Below are 20814 nucleotides of genomic sequence, written 5' to 3'. Positions count from 1 at the left end.
GCCATAGAAATCAGATGCAACATTGTCCTGGGGTGACCAATTGCCGTTTGGTATGAGTCAGTCATTCCACCTAATCAGCATTAAATATTTCTCTTCTTGCTCTTGTTCCTATATTTTGTTTTGTTATGTTTATTCACGCTACCTGTACCTCCTAACCAGTTTATCCACCTGCACTTTCCTATCATTACTGTGCCCCATTTTCCGTTTGTTTGTTACACCCAGTACTTGCATCATGCTTTAATTACAATAATCTCCCTCAGGTAGGGACTCCATCTTCTTGAATGTTTGCACAGCCCTCTCCAAAACAGGCCAAGGGATCATTCTCAGGGTGCCTGGGCACAACTGTAACACCGTTCCTGATGGGAGCAATACTGTATTAAGGCCACTGTGACCTAGACACATCTAAAAGCACCAATTCAGATCGACCTATGTGTTTCTACATCTGATAAAAGTATGGGGTATGTTTCTTCTAAGTCTGCTTGATCCATTGCTTGCTTTTCTCTGTAATACCTGCTATTGTGCTCTCTTTTGGCGCTTCCCATGAAAATTTGTTCACCAGTGTCTCCATTTGTGGCAGACTTCAGTGACTTCTCCATTTTTTTCCAATGTAGCTGACTGCAAAATTTTTTTAAAATGTTTTGTCCGTAATGGAAATGTATAGTGCTGTGCAGCACGATCCATCTTAGACCAAGAGTTAATCTGATATCCTGTGGCAAGTGACTGCACAAATTCAGCCATAAATGCCTTATTTCTAACGGCTGTGTGCTTCAGCCTGCACTGTGTCAAATGCCAAGCCTGCTACAGTGTGTGGAGGGCAAGGGAAGTTCTCTGCCAGAGGCTTTCGACAGCAACCTGTCTCCTAATGACTCCTGTACTTTGCAGACATGGCTGCTGTTTGTCCTCAGGGTTCTGCAGGTCTTGATAGCTCAGATTTCACACTGGCTTCTCTATCAGCTGTGTTCCAGTAAACTGTGGTGCTGCTTTTTCCCCCCCCATGCACAGCTCTCAGGACCTACTTGGTTTACCAGTCCTGTTGAACACAAGACCTAGCGAGTATGGAACCAGAGGTGACGAAGGCAGTGCTGAAGGAGATTCGTGGTGGAATGCGTGGACGTCAAGGCATGAACTACAGGTAAACGGCAGTGAAGTTTCAGAAAAATTAAAAATAAGATGAATGCATGTTGAACTAGCGTACCAAAATATCTTGGACTTCCAGGTTGCGTATTTTAAAATAGAAGCAGAAGATGTGCTCTGTCCATGCTACAGAGAAGAGCTGTTGCATTCTTTTAGGAAGGGACCTTTTCTTACAGGTCAGGGGAAATTGCTCAGATTAAAGCAATATATTTATGACAATGACTGCCGCCTCTCCCTTCAGCTCTCTAAAATGCAAAATTACAATGTGCCCCTGAGGGTTTTCTTGCTCTCAAAAAGCCAGAATGGCTCCAGATGGTTCCAAAAAAAAACCCCACTGTGGTATTCAAAGCATATCCTAGCAGAATTTATGCATCTTTATTTTTTGAAAATGGGAAGAAATTTTAAAGGAATTAAGTAGAAGGGATCCAGAAGCGGAGTCAATTCTGTTGTCTGTCTTAAGGCTTTTTTAAAAACAGTAGTTTACTAGTTGCGGTCCCGATATGGGTGAACACTGTGTAATAACATGTGTAATTTTCCCTCCAGCGAAATTGCCTTGTTCCATTGGTTTTGTTACGCCAGGGAAACACATGGTCTGTGCTTGCAGGAAAGGGCTGTCCTCTGGAATTTGGGTTCATATCTACTCAACATGTGACATCTCGAGATGTGAAACTAACAAACCCTAGGAGAATAGGAAGTAATGGAAATGAAGGCATACTATCTGAATAAAGTAGTCAATGCCAGAGCTTTTAAACTAACTCTTCATGGCTGCATAATATTTGTAAGTCTCCTGTTCAGAGGCCCCAAATTCTGAAGGGACCAGTCAGAGGGAGAACTAGAAGACACAGACCTTCAGGGTTGTATCTAGTCTTCTGTTCTTACAAATAGCTACTCATTTGTAGCAAATGTTTTTTCTAAACATTTTTCTAAAATGTTTGTTCTAAACTACTCATGCTTAATTTCAGAAATAATTTGGCTTTTTTTTGTTCTCATTATTTCTGTTGCATTTCAACACATATACTAGCTAATAAAGTCTACTTCCCCAAATTAATTACAATAGCCAAAATCATAAAAACAAAGAAATGGGTTGCTGCCTTTTCTCACATTTATGTACCTTTGTTCCTTCCATGCTCAGCAAAAGACAAATCTGTTTTGCTCCCTCCTCCTGGAGAGTTTCTGAGATATCTGTACCACCTGAGTGCTCTCACATACTGACAGAGCACTCTGAAGAACGGCTTCACAAGAGTGCAAGAAGATTTTAACTTACAGAAGCTTTTCTCCAAACAACTTGGCAAGACTTTAAAAAAATGTTTCTTGCATGTATATTTTATAAATTCCTCCAAAACAAACTGCAGGCCAGAACTGGTTAACAGTACTCCCCTCTGGTGCATTTTTGGGTGAAACCTGTCAGAGTTTATGGTGTGGATAAGATGTGACCTTAAAATGTTGTTGACTCTGAGACTGACGTGTGCATTTAGATGAGATGCTTGGATCTCATGCCGAATAAAGCATCCTCTAAGGGTGATTCCACCCTAGATTCCGAAAAAAAAAAAAGGCATTCTTAGTCATTAGCACTAAGGATACCAGCAATAGTGCCCTGCTGAAGAGCTTGGTGCGGTCCTTTTCTTCTGAAGTGCCAGCAGCACCTTCTGAGATTGATCTGAAAAGCTGAAGAGTTCTGGGCAGGTACAGACCAGTTTCAAGCTCCCCTTGTGCAACAGAGGAGCAGGAAAACACAGCTGGCATGTCCCCTGGCCAGCGAGACAGCCTTCTACTGTACCACAGCCCCGAGCTGTACGAAGGTGAGGCCTCTGATACAAAGGTGGTTTGAGGAAACTCATAAGCTCTGAGGGCAATTCTGGGTGGTCAAGTAACGTGGCACAGAAGGGTTTTGTCCAATACTACTGCATGAGCTATGTTGTTGTGTAAAGCGTTATTCACTGGGAAATGTTCAGATGTAGGAGCGAGAGCTGTGCTGTGAAGGGCAGCCATCACACAGCGCATCCACACGGCAACTGTCGCTCAGTTGGTCCAGATCACACATGTGCCGGTGGTACCTCTCTGGCAGACTTGCACTGACTGTTACGATCTTGAAAGGTTTTATAACCATTTCCATGTAATATTATTTATGTGGGAGCATTCAGAACACGAGCAATCACTCAAATTGGTCAAATCTTTCTGGTAAGAGAATGATTGTCTCTGGAAAATGGTTTCATCCTGTGTGGAACGCAGTGATTTTCAAAACACTCTTCACATCACCTATCTGGGAAGCTAGAAATGAACAAACACATAACTTTGGGATGAAACCAGTCATTGTTTAATGCTAACATAAATTGTAATGTTATTTTAGTTTTGGAATGAAAACCATTACAGTTGAAGGGGAGGAATTTTTCCCCTGTTCCTATTTCTTTATTTTTAAACTTCCTGTTACTCCTTTTTTCCACTGAAAAAGGTGTGTGCTTGTTGGGAGAGGAAGGGAGCAGGCGAGATATAGGAAAGAAAGTATGAGAAACCCTACTTTTCACAGCTTACGTCTTCTATCTTGGAAAAAAATATTGGAAGTTTTGAGGTTTTTCTTTACTATCAAACACATTTAACTTTACCTTTTTCTAGTAGAGTGGCGAGATGGAGAGAGAAAATGAGGAGGAAGGTTAGAGAAGGAAAGATAGAAGCAAAAATTCAGGGAATAAAATTTGATCTTGTTCCCAAAGTCTGAAAATGTTCTGTGAAAACAAAATAAGTTGAGTTCTTTTGAGAACAAAAGAAACCCTGAGAAAACCTGGAGTACTTAAATCAAAACTTTGCAGGTTCTTTTTCTTACGCAGTTTTTGGAGGAGAAATCTAGGTTGCCTGCCTGCCTGCCTGTGTATCGCTTCAAGGAAATGGGTTGAGCTGAGACAACTCCTTCCCCCCCAGCCAATACCCTGGGAACAGCAGTTGAGCTCCAGTGGCACAACTCTGGACTGCTGTTTTGGAAAGGACCAAGGCCACCCATCAGATCCCGTGAGAAGTGTGGAAGCTGTGGGAGCTGCTGCCCCTAGGCAGGGCGCGCCATGGGAACTCCAAGGTTTTACTCCTTCCTCCCGCCTCTTCTTGGCGTGAAGCGGTGACCTGGATCGGTAGGACGATGCACTGCACCTCATGCTAGCAGGCCGTATCCTTTTATTACCTGCTACTGAGACTCGTGCCAGCAGATCAGGGGGGCTGGGAAGAGCTAAGCGAGAGGGGACCGTGCATTTCTGCCTGCTTCTCCATGGCAACTTGTTTATCAGTCGTGGTTTCGGCTCATTTCACTCTAACCGTGTATTTTAAGAGGTCAGCAGTTCCTTGCAAATGGCTGAGATGGACGCCAGTATTAACGAGCTGCTTTTTTTCTGTTTAGAGTTTTGCTTCAAGTCGAAGAGTGGTGAAATGGCAATTGTCATCTTTTTTTTTCCTTTTTTTCTAATAAACCTGCAAACAGAGCAGAACATGGAGATGCTGAGGAGCGACGTCCTGCGAAGAACTGACAGGAAATATTGCTACGCTCAGAAGACAGCCGGGAAGCAGCAAACTGCTGATGCCAGATGATACAGGACCAAAATGTCTGGCTGCGTTTTGCAGACAGGTGAGCAACGTTACGGCCCTAAAACCTGCTGTAGCTGTGTTTGTTAAGCCGGGATGTCGGAGGCAGCGCTAAGATTCTGCAGTTCCAGGAATCTGCTCTGGAGCTGAGGGGAACCTGTTCTTGCCCACCCAGCGGCGTATGGCCAGGTGCCTTCTGAGGGCCTTCCCTTTGCGTCCTCCAGCGCGGGCCTCCTTCGAGCTGGGAGGCCGGACCCTGGCACGAACCTTCTGCGGCGTCGGACAGCTGGGGAGAGCGAAGCGTGGGCAGGGAGCGGAAGGGGGGGGGGGGGGGGGGGGGGGGGGGCAGGCCCAGCGGCGGCAGCGATGCGGTGGAGGCCGAGGGAAAGGCGACGCGGGACGGGCCGAGCCGCAGAACTGCAGAGACGGGGGGGCTCGGAGGGGGTGGCGGGGGCAGCCTGAGGGGGGCCTTAGCGGCGGCCACAGCCCCCCCTCCTCCCGCGCCCGCGCAGCGGCCCCTCAGGCGCCCGCGGCCCGCGCCAGCACCGCCCGCCCTCCGCGCGCACGTGCTCCTCTCCCGCCCCCCCCCCGCCGCTCCCCGGTGGCTGGCCTTGCCGGGAGGAGGCGGCCGCGCCCAATCAGAGGGCAGCGCGCAGCCCCGCCTCCCGCCGGCCGGCGAATGGCGTTTAAGAGCAGCGCGGCGGGCCGCCGGCTGGGGGGGGCTGTGTGGGAGGCGGTGGGAGGTGACCCGGGACGGGCCTGCGGCCGCCACCGGCCTCGGCAGCGCGCCCGGCCCGGGACCGGTCGCTGCCCCTGCCCGCATGGCGGGGCTGCGGGGAGGCCGGCCGGCGCGGCGCTCCGCCCGGGCTGGCGGCGGCGGGTGCTGCTGGGCGCTGCCCACGGGGCTGCTGTGCGCCTACGGCTTCTTCTGCAGCGTGCGGCCCTCGGAGCCCTTCCTCACCCGGTACCTGCTGAGGCCGCACAAAAACCTCTCCGAAACCCAGGTACGGCGGCCTCGTCTGGTGTCCGCCCGGTGGTACGTGGGCGCCGGGGGCTGCCACCGCCTTTTCCCTTCCCCTCCAGGTGTTCAACGAGATCTACCCGGTGTGGACGTACTCCTACCTGGCGCTGCTGTTCCCCGTCTTCCTGGCCACCGACTACCTGCGCTACAAGCCCGTGGTGCTGCTGCAGGGCCTGAGCCTCATCGTCACCTGGTTCATGCTGCTGTACGCCCAGGGGCTGCGCGCCGTCCAGCTCCTCGAGTTCTTCTACGGGATGGGGACCGCCACCGACGTTGCCTATTACTCCTACATCTACAGCGTCGTCGATGTCGACCTCTACCAGAAGGTCACCAGCTACTGCCGCAGCGCCACGCTGGTGGGCTATACGGTGGGCTCCATCTCCGGGCAGGCCCTGGTGTCGGTGGCAGGGTGGTCCCTCTTCAGCTTGAACGTTCTCTCCTTAACCAGCATATCCGTTGCCTTCGGCACGGCGTGGTTCCTGCCGATGCCGCAGAAAAGCCTTTTCTTTCACCACGACTCAAGTCAGCAGCTCGGTTGGGAGATGAAGGTCGTGGACTGTAAAAATGGATCGGCTGTCCGAGATCATCCCAGCGTGCAGCGGACGCCCGGCTGGGAGGAAGAGGCAAAGGTTCCCTTGAACGGGGAGGGTCGTTCAGCAGAGAAACAGGTGAGTTGTCCCCTGGGAAGCAGAAGGTGCAGTGTTGATGTTGTTGTCATGCATGCATATGCACTTACATGTACAGAGATATAATCTCCAGCAGCAAAAAATATTGCTTTATCCGCTTCCTTATTTGTGACCCTGGAAAACTTATTTGGGGCTTCCTTTTGCCGATGGAGCGTGGTAAGTGGCTGCTTAGTTTTTCTGAAGTCGTTCTGCATGTCTCACAAGGCTGTGATTAAAGTTCTCTGGGCATCAAACTGCCATTCAGCGGTATGAAGCAAGGGACGTCTCCAGGGCACTAAAAATTGTGTGTCTGTCCACATTCTGTGCGTGCTTCTGGATGCACCCTGTGACTTGCAGAAAAGAGGCAATTCTTGCTGTGCTCGCATTTTGAAAACACTTGTTACTTCATCTGTTGTGCAAGTTGTGCAGTAATAACCCAGTTACTACACAGCTTTTATCATATGATCTAGGAAGGAAACTGTGTTAGTCCTTGAGAGCACTTGCAGGCTGACACTGAGTATTTATAAATGGAGAGAATATGGATAAATTGCAGTGAACACCTTTGCATAATAACACCTTAATGCAGCCCACAGAAGCGCCGAGGCAGTGCCCCAAACTGGGGCTTTTGTGGGCCATGTAACCTCTGACAAAGTCACTTGTATGGAAACAAGAGTGCACGTGCCCTTGTTTGGTGGTTAGCAGCATCAGGGGCCGCTTTCAGCTTTAATTCCTAGCTGTAGCTGGAAGAAGGTATTAACATTCCAGGGGCCTAATCCTGCCCCATCCAGCACGATCTTGTGTGAGCAAAAGTATTTTTAACCATGTTATACCTGCATGCTGAACAGTATTTGTTAAACAAGACCGATTCTGTGCCAATAATGACTGAGGTATTAATATAACTTCTCTGTCCCTTTTAAGTATCTTGCTCCCATCCTGTGGGAGCAAGGGTGGTTCCAAACTAATGGTGAAAACTTAAAAAAAGGAGCAAGCACACTTGCGTGACTCTCCGGAGTTCAGTCATACCAGGTGCTAAAAACTGAGAAGCATTGGCATGTGACGATGATGATCCTTCTTACTAAGGAAATGGCAACCACGCCTCGAGAACATGAATGAACGTCTGTAGGAGTAACTGTCCTGAAGGAGCACTGCCGGGGGTGGGGGGCGGCCGGGCCTTCCTGGCTTACCGGGCACGTGCTTGGGTTGAGTGTGCCAAGTCAGTTGTTACAGCGCATGTGACAGTTCCCTTCCCTGGTTGGTTTTCCTGCACCCAAGCTTGGGCTTTGTGCGAAACCTTCTGTGTGGGAGTTGCTTTGCTAAAGTCGCGTTGCCACAAGCTGACCTCTTCCTGAGGTGTTCTGGTGGGCTTTGGAGGAACAGTGTCCACATGAGGAGCAAGCGCTTTGCCATTGGCAAACCACCAGCGGGGACTCTGTGGTGTTCAGTAAAGAGGCTCGGAAATCAGTGATGCTCTGAGGGGTGGAAAAAAGGGAGTTCAGGACAGAGTTAGGCTGTGGTCATTTGGGGTTTTAGTAGAAACGCCTTAAAATGAGTTTTATTGCTCATGGAGAACAGCCTTTCCCAGGCACACGCTGCATGATTCCTGGGGGAAAGGGCGTACTGCCAGGAGCCCAAAGTTGCTGCTGGTGTCTGGAAACTGCCCTGAAACGGGACGCGTGACAGCACGGTGTGCAATAGCTCAGCCCTGTGACAGTGCTGTGTGTTTCCCTGCAGGGAATCCGTGTTCACGGGGGCTAGAGATGCTGGGTGGGCCTCGAGGGCTCTGCCCAGTGAAGTAACCAGTGCTCTGACTGACAAGAAGGGTCTTGCCTGCCTACGAAGACTGTGCACGTGTGTGCATGCAGCAAACTTAATTAGCAGCTCTGTCTACAAAGTAAAGATGTGCTCGTTCCCTCTGCTGCTGTTGGCATAAAGTGGTTAGGAACAGGACTGTAACAGTCTGTGTGGAAAAAGCAGTTTTCATTTGTTGTCATTCTCTGGTGCTAGAACTGATCTATTCCCAGATTTTTTTTTCAAACAACTTCATGTGTCTGCCCCCTTTTGTCCTCTTTCTAGAAAGACTTGGAGAGGAAAGCTTCATTTTTATCTCCTGCCATTTGTCAAAGCACTTGTATATACAGGAGCTGCCACTTGCAATAGCAGCATCTGGTTGAAGTAGCTTCTGTTTCTCTTTAGATCCCCAGGTGACATCTCTCACCTCAGAGCCTTGGAAAACATTAACAGGGTAGAGCGTGGCGTAATGAGGTTGCTTCTTTAAATATTTATAATCCCTGAATGGTAGTACTAAAGAAAATTGTCTTATTTGTGGGGAAATATACTCATCTGGCAGCTTTCATGTTCTCAGCGCTACCAGATTCGGGTGAAAATTGGATCAGGACTTATAAGTGTCAGTGATGCTCTTTGCCTTTATGATTTGAATGACTGGCTTCTGATCCTGTCTTGTCAAAGTGGATATTGTGTCCCGTTCTCCTGTGCATCTTCTCTCCGGAACCCTTCAGTTGCTCACATAGTGCTTCTGACATCTAGCAGTTGCTGCTTTCTGCTTCAGAGAGCCAGAGGTTGAGGCATGCTTGGGGCTGAACCCTACCTCTGCACCTAAGGGGACGGCCCTGGTTAGGGCAGAGACCAGCTGCTGAGGCCGTGGGATGGGGAAGGTTTTTATTCATTGCTCTGTGGAGGTTTGTCTCCGAGAGTGGTACCGTCACTCGCCAGTGATCAGACCACTTGAATGGGGCAATTTTGTGGAGCAGTGTGAAGTATTTATAAACAAAGACTAACATTTCTCTCCCCTTCCCTCTCCAGTCTGTGCAGGAGCAGAAAGTAGACATTGTGAAGGTGCTCAAAGACCTCTGGCAGGACTTCCTCCAGTGCTACTCCTCCCGGACCATGCTCTGCTGGTCTGTGTGGTGGGCACTGTCCACCTGTGGCTACTTCCAGGTCATCAACTACGCTCAGGGCCTGTGGGAGATGGTGCTGTCTTCTCATAGCACGGAGATCTACAACGGTGCCGTGGAGGCAGCCTCGACGCTGCTAGGTAAGCTCCTGCTCTGCTGTGAGAAATGCCCTGTGTTCCTCAAGGTCACCAGAGCGTAGTTTGGCAGTGTCTTGCGTTCCCCCAAGCATGCAGGAGAGGCAACCCCAGCATTCGGGATGAGTCTTCCCTGACGTGCATGGGTATGGTGCTCAGTGAGTAGTTGCTGCACGCAGCCCTAATTCTTGTAATCCAGTACGCAGGTGTTCAGAGGAGCCTCTCGAGTCAATCTTCATTCGGAAATACTTGTCAGAAGGCTCCAGGCATGTGGCTGACTGTGTTCTTGGCTGTCACTATGGCAGTGGGGTTATGCTTGTTTTAACAACTCTAAATCAGACTAAGGATCCTATGGGTTTATTGCTTTTTTTCCCTGGCAGCGTAGGGAACATATGAAGGTTTCCTGTACGCACGCAGCGTGCAGTGAGCCACGTTAGTCATTTTGGCACTGTTTAGCAGAAAAGCCATTAAGATGAAAGAAGTTGTTTGACTTGAAAGCGACAGGTAGGACGGTCAACACAAACATTTGTTTATTAACTTGCTTAATACTGTTTCATTACCAAAACTAGGACAATATGTTTTTAATATAGCTAACATACTCTCACAGAGGCTTTCTAGGTGTTGCTGTAGTATGTCCTTTTCTTTGATGGAGTCATCGTTCCACCATCTGCTGTGGACATCACCTACTTGGGGGCAAAAGAAACCAAGGTACACAAACAAGGAAGGCTTAGTACTTTCCTGGGCATGCCCAGCCCCCACTTGAAGTTCAGTAGGAAGCCGTGGCTGGTTTAATGTTCTGAAAGCTGGTCTACCACCCATTGTTAGCTGGGTTTGAAACTGTTGACAACTTGATTCTGAAGGCTTTGGCTATTAAATAGGCTTTGATGTGCTAAACCTGCACGTTAATAACATGCAGTCATACACTGTTCCTCCACTCTAGCATGATGCTGTGGCTATTATTTCTTGTTTGATTTGGCTTCCTCTACCATCCTGCCTTGGTCCCAGGAAGGAGAAGAATAGGTATGAAGGGAAAGAAGACCCATAGCATGGCCAAATGTCAGCAGATTTTTATTTTTATTTCTTTTAAAAAGGGGGAAGAAGCAGTATTCTTCAAACCTCATTATGAACATCTTTGATAGCACTATCTTTTTTTTTTAAAGGCCTGTGAACAATGGACCTATTGGAAGAGAAGGTGGTTGGTACTAAACTCATGTAAAACTGAAGCTTCCCATTTTGATTTTTTCCTTTAGTATCATTTTTATAAATGGTTGAATGCTGGGTCTCAGCATCCGTGAAAGGACGGGAACGACTCACACGCATGGCTAAGATACACAGTCGGAACACTTTATTCTCCCGCTTGTGCAGTTATATGCATTTCCCATATCTGTACACACAATTAGGCTTACATCGGATAGGCTACAGACATAAATCACACACTGTTCACACGCCCCACATTCCCTTATAATTGGCAACTTATGCACTAACGCCAATAGCAACAGACTGCCTCCATGTCCTTGAACACGTCTTATTTTGCTAACCCACACCATGTGCGCTATCAGAACTTTCTCAATGGCTATTCTTAGCTGTCTTTTCCAGCAAGCCTGTTAAATCACACTGTTTTGCTTAAGTGGCCTAGTTGTGCTAATTCTCAAGCTACATCGACCCCAACATCTCCCCCTTTTTCTTTTCAAAAAGGCTAAGCTATCTTATCATTACCTTAAAAACATTTGCTCAATTTGTGTTAGTTGCATCACAAAAATTTTCTTCACAGTTACCTCTAGTGCCTCTTGTGTTATGCGTATTATACATGGGACCAACATAATCACTGCCATAATCATTACAACAATAAGCAATAACATTTTGATTAGTGACATTAACCAGACAGAAATTCCCCATCTCTTCCCACTGCATCAAATACTTCCGCAGCCCCAATAAATCAGAATGCAGATACAATAGTCTAAAGGCAGAACCCAGAAAACTTACCAAACCAGAAGATGCAAAGGCAGTTACTTAGTCCAGACAAATCCATTAGATCACAAAACCCAAATAAATCCATCAGAACACAGAAATACAAACACCATAACATAAAATCACACATTCATGGTCGCGACCACACACACACACACAGACACACACGCAGGCACACCAAGTTTTCAACATAAATCCAAATATTACAAAGACTTATGAACAGACAGCAGGCAGGCAACAAAAGTGATACTGGAAGAATGCCTTTGTCTTATTAATAGTCCCTGCTCAGAACTTTTTGGTCCAGTGATCAGAGGTTCTCCCCGAGAATCCCTCGGTGCCGGCTGGAGGTCCTGCGATCCCTGGGACCATTGATGTTCAAGAGCAGGGTCCTACCTGGGTACACAAACTGTACTACCAGAAAGGAGCAAAATAATTCACTCTCCAAAACTTAACCCTGGAGCCCTAGAAAGCAGGCACTCATATTGACACTCGTCAGATAGTACAGATAACAGCTATACACCGTTAGGATGTATCATCTTTGTTAACCAGGCCCACTGTCTTTTTATCGCCTCCCCTTCTTTTTCCGTGTTCATTCAAGATGGGTTTGATCCATTTTGCTGGCACCCACTCCGTCTGTCCACTATCTGTAGAAATACAAGCATATCCCCTCCCCCAAGTGAGTAGTCATACTGGACCTTCCCAAACCCCTTTATCCGGGCGGAATACCGTTACTAACACCACATCATTGTCATAGACATTTTTGTTTCTTCCCCTGTGCCGAACAGCTGGGGAGTCACTATGACCTCCCCTAACATTTAACCAATTCAGGACAAAAAGGGTTTTGTGTAGACAGTCTATCGGGGACCGCTCTCCCCCCTTTTTTAAAATATTTAAATGATCTTTTAGTAAGTGATGGGAACGCTTAACAATAGCTTGACCAGTGGAGTTGTATGGGATGCCCCGTACATGCTTAACACCCCACCGCTGAAGGAAACGGGCCACCACCTGAGACCTGTAGGCTGGGCCATTATCAGTTTTAATTTGTTCAGGTACTCCCAACACAGCAAAGGCTTGCGCCCAATGTCGTTGCGTTGCTTTGGCATTGGTAGAAGTAGCTGCTGTTGCCCAGATGGCAGCCGAACACGTATCAACAGAGACATGGATGTGCTTCAAACGCCCAAACTGGGGGAACTCAGTCACATCGGTTTGCCAAAGTTGTCTGGGCTGTAGACCTCGAGGATTTACACCACCATGCTGTATAGGAGTGAGTCTCGCACAGTCAGGGCAGGCTGCAACAATAGCACGCACATCTGCTTTAGATAATGAAAACTGTCTTTGCAGCGCCGCTGCAGACTGATGGAAAAAATCATGTGCTGCTCGTGCAGCATCAAAGCTCGTGGACAGTTGTACGGGAGTGGCTGTCACTAGTTGGTCCACACGGTGGTTGCTCTTAGGTCTTGTAAGAGTCTCCATTTTTCGGACTTTTTCTGAATGGTAAACACAGGAGTATTCCAAAGACTAGTGGACGGGACCAAGTACCCCAGCTTCACTTGTTCATCCACCAATTCTTGGAGATGGGCGATCTTTTCAGTAGACAGCGGCCATTGTTCCACTCAGATCGGCTTTTTTGTCAACCACGTGAGCTTCAATGTAGGCCTGGATGCGCTCGCTTCAATGGCCGCTGTCAAAAAGGCGTCTGAATGACACAACCCCATTGTGATAATACGTCTCTGCCTAATAGCCAAATAGTAGTATTCAAGACATAAGGGCATGCTTGTGCCAGCAACTTACCATCTTGGTCTACAAAGGTAATGAACTCAGTACTCATTTGTGTCGCTGCTGCACCACCGATTCCTGTCACCATGCCCAACACTACTGTCAATGGCCATGACTCCGGCCATTGGGCCCTCGGGATTATAGTAACATCTGCTCTGGAGTCTAACAACATATTCTGGTCTTTTAGTACAATACCGTCCGGTCTTTTAATAGTGATCTTTCTTATGGGCTGTTCTGTGGAAAGAGGTTGTACGAATGCCACCGAGGGGGGTCCACTTGAGCCAAAGGTGTCACTTCCCCTATAGTTAGGGTCAGTTGGGGGGACCTGTGCAATAAAAGGAACCAGTTGGGCAACGTTGCTGCCTCGTTTGATGGTTAATGGTGGCGTGAATACCTTTAACATAATCCCTATTGGGCCTGTGAAATCTGCATCAATTACTCTTGGTAGGACAAAAATTCCCTGACTAGATGCAGAGGATCGCCCCACCAACAATGCACTCAGCCCATGACCTAAAGGTCCTGTGGCTACCGAGGGAACGACATGCACCTTATCATCTTCTATAGTGATGTCTTGTCCCACGGCCAGGTCGACTCCTGCGGAGCCACTTGTGGCGGCTCGGCGCTCGTCGAGACAGCCATAGCTGTGGGGAACTTTCTTATCCTCGCGCCCCCCATCCTGGTGCTGCTCTGCCTGTTTCCCGACAAGGGGGTACCATCCTTCTTAAACTGTGACCTGCACTGAGCTGCTTTATGCCCGAACTTGTCACATCTATGGCATGTCCCTACAAATTCATTAGCCACCACCTTTTGCTTCTTGATCTGAGGACAGTTTCTTTTGTAATGGTCTTCCTCTCCGCAAATAAGACAACCAGTTTTTGCTTTAACACCTCGATCCCGTTTCCCCATTTGCATGGCAGGTCGTAAAGCAGTGGCCATAGCAGCCGCATGTATTCTGGCCTTCTCTCTTTCCTCTGCTAAGCGAGGTAATCGGGAACAAGCCTCCACGTACTGACTAAGGGTAGACCCACTAGGGATGCAATTATCTGTTGACATTGAGTGTTGGCATTTTGAAAAGCTAAATCCTTTCCTACTGCACCTTTTGCTTCACTTGGCAAATTCGGTGCCGCATCTAATGCTTCCTTTCATTGGTCTATAAAGTGCATGTACGGCTCATCAGGACCCTGACGAATCTGCGTATAAGGTAATACAGGCTTCCCAGTCTGTGGTAACTCAGTTAAAGCGGCCAGGGCCAAGCTTTGTGACTGTTGCAATATTCGAGGGGTAGCGCTGCTTGAGCCGCCCCATCGCGGAAAGCGCCAGTACCCATGAGCTGGTCTAGTGTAACTACACGTAAAGGACCGTCGACACCTAGCTGAAGGTTTTGCATCATTGCAACCTCACATTGATCCCACCACTTATCCTTCCACAACATAAAGGCAGTGGGGGGCAACACCAGTTCTAACAAGGCTCGGGCATCAGCTGGCACTAATATCTGATTTTTGAAAAAGGTGGTAACCAGCATCATAACTTGCTTGTTATCCAAACCATAGTTCATTATGGTTTTTTGTAACTGACTCACTGTTTTCCAGTCAAAAGGAGCCCATATCCGTTGATTCCCCTGCATAAACACCGGGAATGCTGTTAAACTGTTTGGTAGCATTTGTCCTTCAATTACAGCATTTTCTATTACCCCCCTCCATCATTGTCCCATATTAAAATTAGGGTCGCGTATCGGGGGCGTCCCGTCTCCACTCCGACCTCTGGTGGCCACACCACCCCCCTCTGTACAGCCAGGTCCCTGCAAACCACACCCACCGCGCGCACAATCAGGCTTTTGAACACCGGATGCCCCCCCTCCTTGCTCTCTCCACTTCATGCCCCTCTTCCACGCCTCACGTTCGTCATCCCCCACCCCCTTACCGTATTTACTGCGTAAATAGTGATTGGCGTCAGCTAAGCTCATTTCCCCATCTTCCAACAAGAGCCTAACCCAGCGCCGCTGCAAATGCTCTGGCGGTGAGCTTTTGTTAATGCTTCCATTATTTGACCCCCCTGAAATCACCTCCCCCATCCCGTCCAACTCCCCACATACGTGCCGCTCAACCGCTCGCAAACCGTCCATTATGGCTTGGTGAGCCTTTCGATATGACTGTTTAATCGTGGCATTATGGGATCCTTTACCTAGTCGTTGCATCTCGTCCAGCAGCTTTGTCATTTGATCCTGCTGCTTTCTCAATATGTCCATAAGTTCACTTTTATGAATCTTTGGGTATGATAGTGATGTTGGTCCTTCGGGCAAGTCAATATCCATTTCTTGAGAATCGGAGTCCGGGAGCGGCACATTCTCCGGCAGTGGTGGGGCTGTAGGTGGTGCCGGTGCCCAGTCTCCCAATTCTATACACGGTCCTTCCCAAAACTCAGTTTCACTAGAACGAACGGGGTACGCGTGGGGTGCCGTACAGGGATCTTGACACTCTCCTGCGGGTTGACTGATTGCAGAAACAGCTCTCGCCGCGGCTGCAGCCACAGTAGCATCGTCCTTCATATCAGCAATCATATTTTTAACAGTTCGGAAAACAGGGGCTAATTGCTGTGCCTCTTTGTTTCCGACCTGCACAGAGTCCCACAAGTCCATCCCAACTCTGTGCCACGCATCCGGATCGAACAGCGGATCCGTTGTTATCAGCTTTCGGCGGCGGCACCATAATAATAGTCCTGATATGTCTCCTTTGGTTAATTTAGCGTCGGCTCGATCTGCCAATTCCAACAGGCTTTTCAGCGCTGTGTTTTCTGACGCTGATACAGTGGAACCCATGCTGCAGATGTTCATGCCCCCCCCGGCGTGCCGCGGATCCGCTCCTGCCTTTCTCGGGCAGCCCGGCTTACCTCGCCACCTGGCAGTCCCGTGCCTTTTTATTTTCTGGCTGCGATAATAAATCCGTAGGGTCACCAAAATGCCGGGTCTCAGCATCCGTGAAAGGACGGGAACGACTCTCACACGCATGGCTAAGATACACAGTCGGAACACTTTATTCTCCCGCTTGTGCAGTTATATGCATTTCACATATCTGTACACACGATTACGCTTACATCGGATAGGCTACAGACATAAATCACACGCTGTTCACACGCCCCACATTCCCTTATTATTGGCAACTTATGCACTAATGCCAATAGCAACAGACCGCCTCCACATCCTTGAACACATCTTATTTTGCTAACCCACACCATGTGCGCTATCAGAACTTTCTCAATGGCTATTCTTAGCTGTCTTTTCCAGCAAGCCTGTTAAATCACACTGTTTTGCTTAAGTGGCCTAGTTGTGCTAATTCTCAAGCTACATCGACCCCAACAGTTGAATCATTCTGGGTGATGTTTTCTGAAAGCAAATTAGCCTCTGTCCCTGAACTGCTTGAAAGACAGAACCCAAAAAAATCCTGCTGGTTGACATGGATTCATTGCTTGGAACACGTGAAGTTTAGTGAATTAATCTCAACTAAAAGCCTGAAGTGTATAACAGGACTGGAAGAGACCTGTTGAGGATCAGCACCTGGTGACCTGACTTCCTAGGCACTAGTGTAAATGCTCTACCTTCTTCTGATTTTCAGTTTGAATTTATTAATGACCAGTTTATTTATCTCTGATATTGTGCCAAGGTTGTATTTTAGCACAAAATCTTTGCTCTGGGCCAAAGAAGCCAAGTTTTTCTAGTTGGTCTTTGGTAAAGTTAAGCTCTTTGTTTACCTTGTCACCTTAGTAACCCCTCTTTGCGCCAAAGAGGGATTGAATTGCATTCTCTTTGAAGGTGGATAACCAAAGCTGCACTCAGCTTTATTCAGGGAGGCCTCACACTTGTGGAAGACTGTTCACTCTTCTGCCTTTACTAGAAATACCTTTCCTGGTGCATCCTAGATCCAATTTGGCATTTTCATGGCTCTGAGTCATTCTGTGCTCAGTTATCAGCAATGTTTGGCAACCTTCGCGTAAGATGCTGTTGCCATCCCTGCCTGTACCTGCGCTGCCCTGCAGAAGGGCTTAAGCTGAGCGTGGTGACTCATGGCTGTCAGCTTCCTGTCCTGGGCAAGATAAACAGTATTCCTTCTAGTGAGGTCAGCTGCATCCCTGCACCTTCCTAGGAATGTGGCAATCCTGTATCAGGTTGGGTTGGGAAACAACCACCGGGTCAGCTGTAGGTGTCTAATTGCAGGACACAGATTGTATATTTGTCATAACTAGGTGTCGGGCTGATATAACCTTGAGACACAGGGGGACTACAACTTCATGAGTTGCTGTGAGATCCCCAGAGAGTGATGTCTGTTCCGAAATTTCAGAATTGCTGAGACAGTAGGAAGAAGGCTCTCGGATGTAGCTTCTTTTTGTGTCTCAGGGTTTTGTTCCTGGTGGAGCCAAACTTGCAAAGAGCAAAATGTCAGTCGAGTAGTGTCACAGCAGGCACTGGAAAGAAGAGTTTAGTGGGGAGAAATAAATTTCTTTCCCTTGAAATAGCTACCTTCCTTACTAGTCTGCAAGATTGATGTGAGGTCTGACAGGGTTGTGCACACTGATGGTACGTAAGGAGTCTTCGTGTGCTTGAAGGATTTCTAAGATACCAGGCCAGCTGAGGGCTACAAAGAGCGTAGATGCTGCACTGTAGCACTTCTGTACGGTGGTCAAATGCTGAATACAATCCTGTTTTTCAGACATCTCCAGTAAACCTCCCTTTGTCAGTATGCTGTTTGTCTACTTTGCTGTCTACAGCAGCGTTGTTGTGCTGTTGGTTGCTGTTTGGCTTGTTTGCAGAACAAGGCCTACTTCAAATGGGAGTTTTCTTGCAATTTGCTGTGTATTTGGGCTTCTCAGTAGTTACAGCTTTGATAGTGCATGAACCACACCTGGTCTGCATGAAGTATCACATGCTTTCCATCCTGTGATCTGTCTTCTCTCGCCATCTCCCCTTCATAAAATCCAGCAGGAGTTACAAACCCATTCTGGTTGTAAAGGATTGTTCTTGCACAATCAAGAGCACGTTGATTGTAGCTTGCGGTTAGACTGTATCCCAGAAGACGTGGATTTGGACCGCTGCTCTTTCTTACCCTTCCAGCCCAGCATGAAGACTACTGTAAATGTAGGTTTTTCTGCCTCCTGGGAGAGAGCTCTGATAGCAGTGTATCAAAGTGGGTAGTGTCTTCCTCCCTCCTGACCCGCCTCCCCCCTAAAGCACCACAAAACATTGAGCTGAGTGCTTTTGTGAACCAGGGTTTGCATTTCTCTGTAGCGCAATTGACGGCGCTGCTGTGGGTCAGGTGCAGAGGACTGAGTGGCAACGGTCTGAGTCCTGGGGCTGTTGGGCTGCTGAAGCTGGAGAGGAGACTTCAGAGGCAGTCAGCATAGACCTGTGTTGTTTTTTTTCCTGTTCCTGTAAAAGTGAGTGGGAGTTTACAGCAGGGTTCCAGGTGAGGGAGAGGTCAGGAAGGAGAGCAGCCAAGGTGTGCACATTAGTGTCCTCTGCTTCAGTCACGTTTGGCTATTAGGGGCTGTACAGCTCCTAATACACGGTCTCCAAGTTGCTCCAATTGCAATTACTAACAGTTACGCTTTCCTTCCCCTCACAGGAGCTGTTGCAGTGTTTGTGGTGGGTCACATAGAAACATCCTGGGCAACATGGGGTGAAGTGGCACTTGCCCTGTTCTCCTTTCTTATTGCTGCTGCTGTGTATATCATGGACACTATTCGTAACATCTGGGTGTGCTATGCATCCTATGTTGTCTTCAGAATTATCTACATGCTGCTAATCACGATAGCAACGTGAGTATCTCTTTACTGTAAATTGCTCTCAAGGTTACAGCTGGTGTGAAAGCTGGCATATTTTCCATGCAACTGGAGTCTCGCCTACCAGGAATCTGGAAATCTGTTGCAAGGGTTTGTGTTGTGATTCAAATTGGAAACTGAGGCACGGAGATATTTGGCTGGCAGTCTGCCCAAGCTTGGAAGTCTTATGACACTGAAGTGTCTACTTCTAAATATTAGATAGTGCTGCTTGCCAGAGGAATGTTTTTCATAAACATGGCTGGAGTGAAGTGTTAACAGATGAGGAGAGGACAGTGCTTCGTCTGTGCTGAAGTGTCAGTTTTCCATAACCTGTAAGGAGGAAGACTTCTTCGATGTTATTTGTCACTTTGGGGAGGAAAACACAGCTGTTGTTGACCCACACCTGTACAATTGTTACAAGACAGCTCAAGCACAATATGAGGGGTGATGCTGAAACTGGCAACTGCAAAAGGGGTTCTGGCTAGAAGGATGCAGGAGGTTACGGACCATGCTGCAGTAGGCTCACGCTTTTGGATTGCCAGCAGCTCTCTGGGATCACAGCGCATTGTATCTCCTCTGCATGACAAGACCCTTTAGCTACATCAGACAGGAGGGTTGCTTCAGCAAGACTGAAACCTACAGAGCTCTTAAAGTGGGTTTTTTGTTTTTAAGCTTTTTACATGTGAATGGCAGTCTCCTCTAGCTTCTGTGCTAGTCTGCCATGTTCCTATTTAGAAAAGTACACTACAGTGCAAGGTAATTTAGCTGTGGAAAATACTGGACCAGTCGATGTAACTCTTCAGGTTGCATAGTCTTCTTGTCCAGAGATGTTCCTCCTAGTCTTGCATTTCCCTGCTTTTTCACTGTCCTTATGTTTCTGGTCATCCCTTTCTTTCCAGGTTCCACATCGCTACAAATCTCAGCGTGGAGCGATATGCCCTGGTCTTTGGGGTTAATACTTTCATTGCCTTAGCACTTCAGACTCTGCTCACTTTGATTGTTGTGGATGCCAGCGGGCTTGGCTTGGACATCTTCACCCAGGTATGATCAACTCTCTTAGCTGTACTGGTGGGAGGGAGGAAGGTAAACCAGGCTGTAAAGCTTCTCAGCTACCTGGTTTTGGGTCACGGGTTTGACGGTGAAATAATCATTGATTCCTGGTTATTAGTTAGAAGAGGAAGGGAGCTTGTGTATTTACCTTCCTATAAATTTGGTAACTGCTTGGTTTAACCACTTTTTTTTTTTTATTTTCTTTCCCCTTCTCTGCAGTTCATGATTTACGCCTCTTACTTTGCGGCCATCTCACTGGTGTTCTTGGGCAGTGGCATATACAGTATTATGAGAGCTTACAGAAGACGAGAGCAGATGCAAAGCAGATCTCCTGAAAGCCAGTAGTGCACCAAGTGAAGACTCTTGGTGGCTACGTATGAAGATATAGGTCTGGTTTTTAATCTCTGCCTTTTCTTCCCAAGGCAGTCACCTTAATGGTATTTGATCCATTTTTATACTATATTGGTAGCACATTTTAGAAGGTAAATGTATTAGCTCTTACGTAAGTAAGAACAAATATCTCCTTTCTAAAATGCCTTTTGTTCTTCTGTTGCATAAATGAGACGTGCAGCAAAGAACAGTAAGTCTTCTCAAAGAGTGAAAGCCTTGGGAGGTTTTACTCTAAGGCTGTGCATCTGGAGGCTGCCGTTGAAAAGGCAGCTTTGTGATTGTCCAGTCAGCTCTAGCTACTCCCTCTGTCACTGAGGTGCTGCTGCAGAGCAGATGTGAGGGCACACTAACAGAGCTCTCTGTGGAGAGCCCCAGGCCCGGGACAGGAGGTGGCC

At 47.8% G+C, this 20814-nt stretch overlaps 1 protein-coding gene across 2 annotated transcripts; it reads left to right on the top strand.

The window, feature by feature from the left end:
• The first annotated feature begins 4601 nt into the window (after positions 1-4601).
• Positions 4602-20417, top strand: SLC19A2 (solute carrier family 19 member 2). Of its 2 annotated transcripts, none has more exons than XM_075436537.1 (6): positions 4602-4738; positions 5779-6384; positions 9202-9433; positions 18784-18976; positions 19879-20020; positions 20249-20417. In XM_075436537.1, the coding sequence occupies exons 1-6, from the start codon at positions 4691-4693 to the stop codon at positions 20372-20374; spliced, it is 1347 nt and encodes a 448-aa protein (XP_075292652.1). In that variant the 5' UTR covers positions 4602-4690; the 3' UTR covers positions 20375-20417. The 2 variants fall into 2 exon arrangements, with proteins under 2 accessions (XP_075292652.1, XP_075292644.1); XM_075436529.1 differs by lacking the exon at positions 4602-4738 and adding an exon at positions 5517-5699.
• Positions 20418-20814: the final 397 nt, after the last annotated feature.

The sequence above is a fragment of the Opisthocomus hoazin genome, chromosome 1, assembly GCF_030867145.1.
Source record: "Opisthocomus hoazin isolate bOpiHoa1 chromosome 1, bOpiHoa1.hap1, whole genome shotgun sequence".
Taxonomy (NCBI): domain Eukaryota; kingdom Metazoa; phylum Chordata; class Aves; order Opisthocomiformes; family Opisthocomidae; genus Opisthocomus; species Opisthocomus hoazin.
Note: the sequence above shows the minus strand (reverse complement) of the source record. Positions and strands in the feature narration are given on the sequence as shown.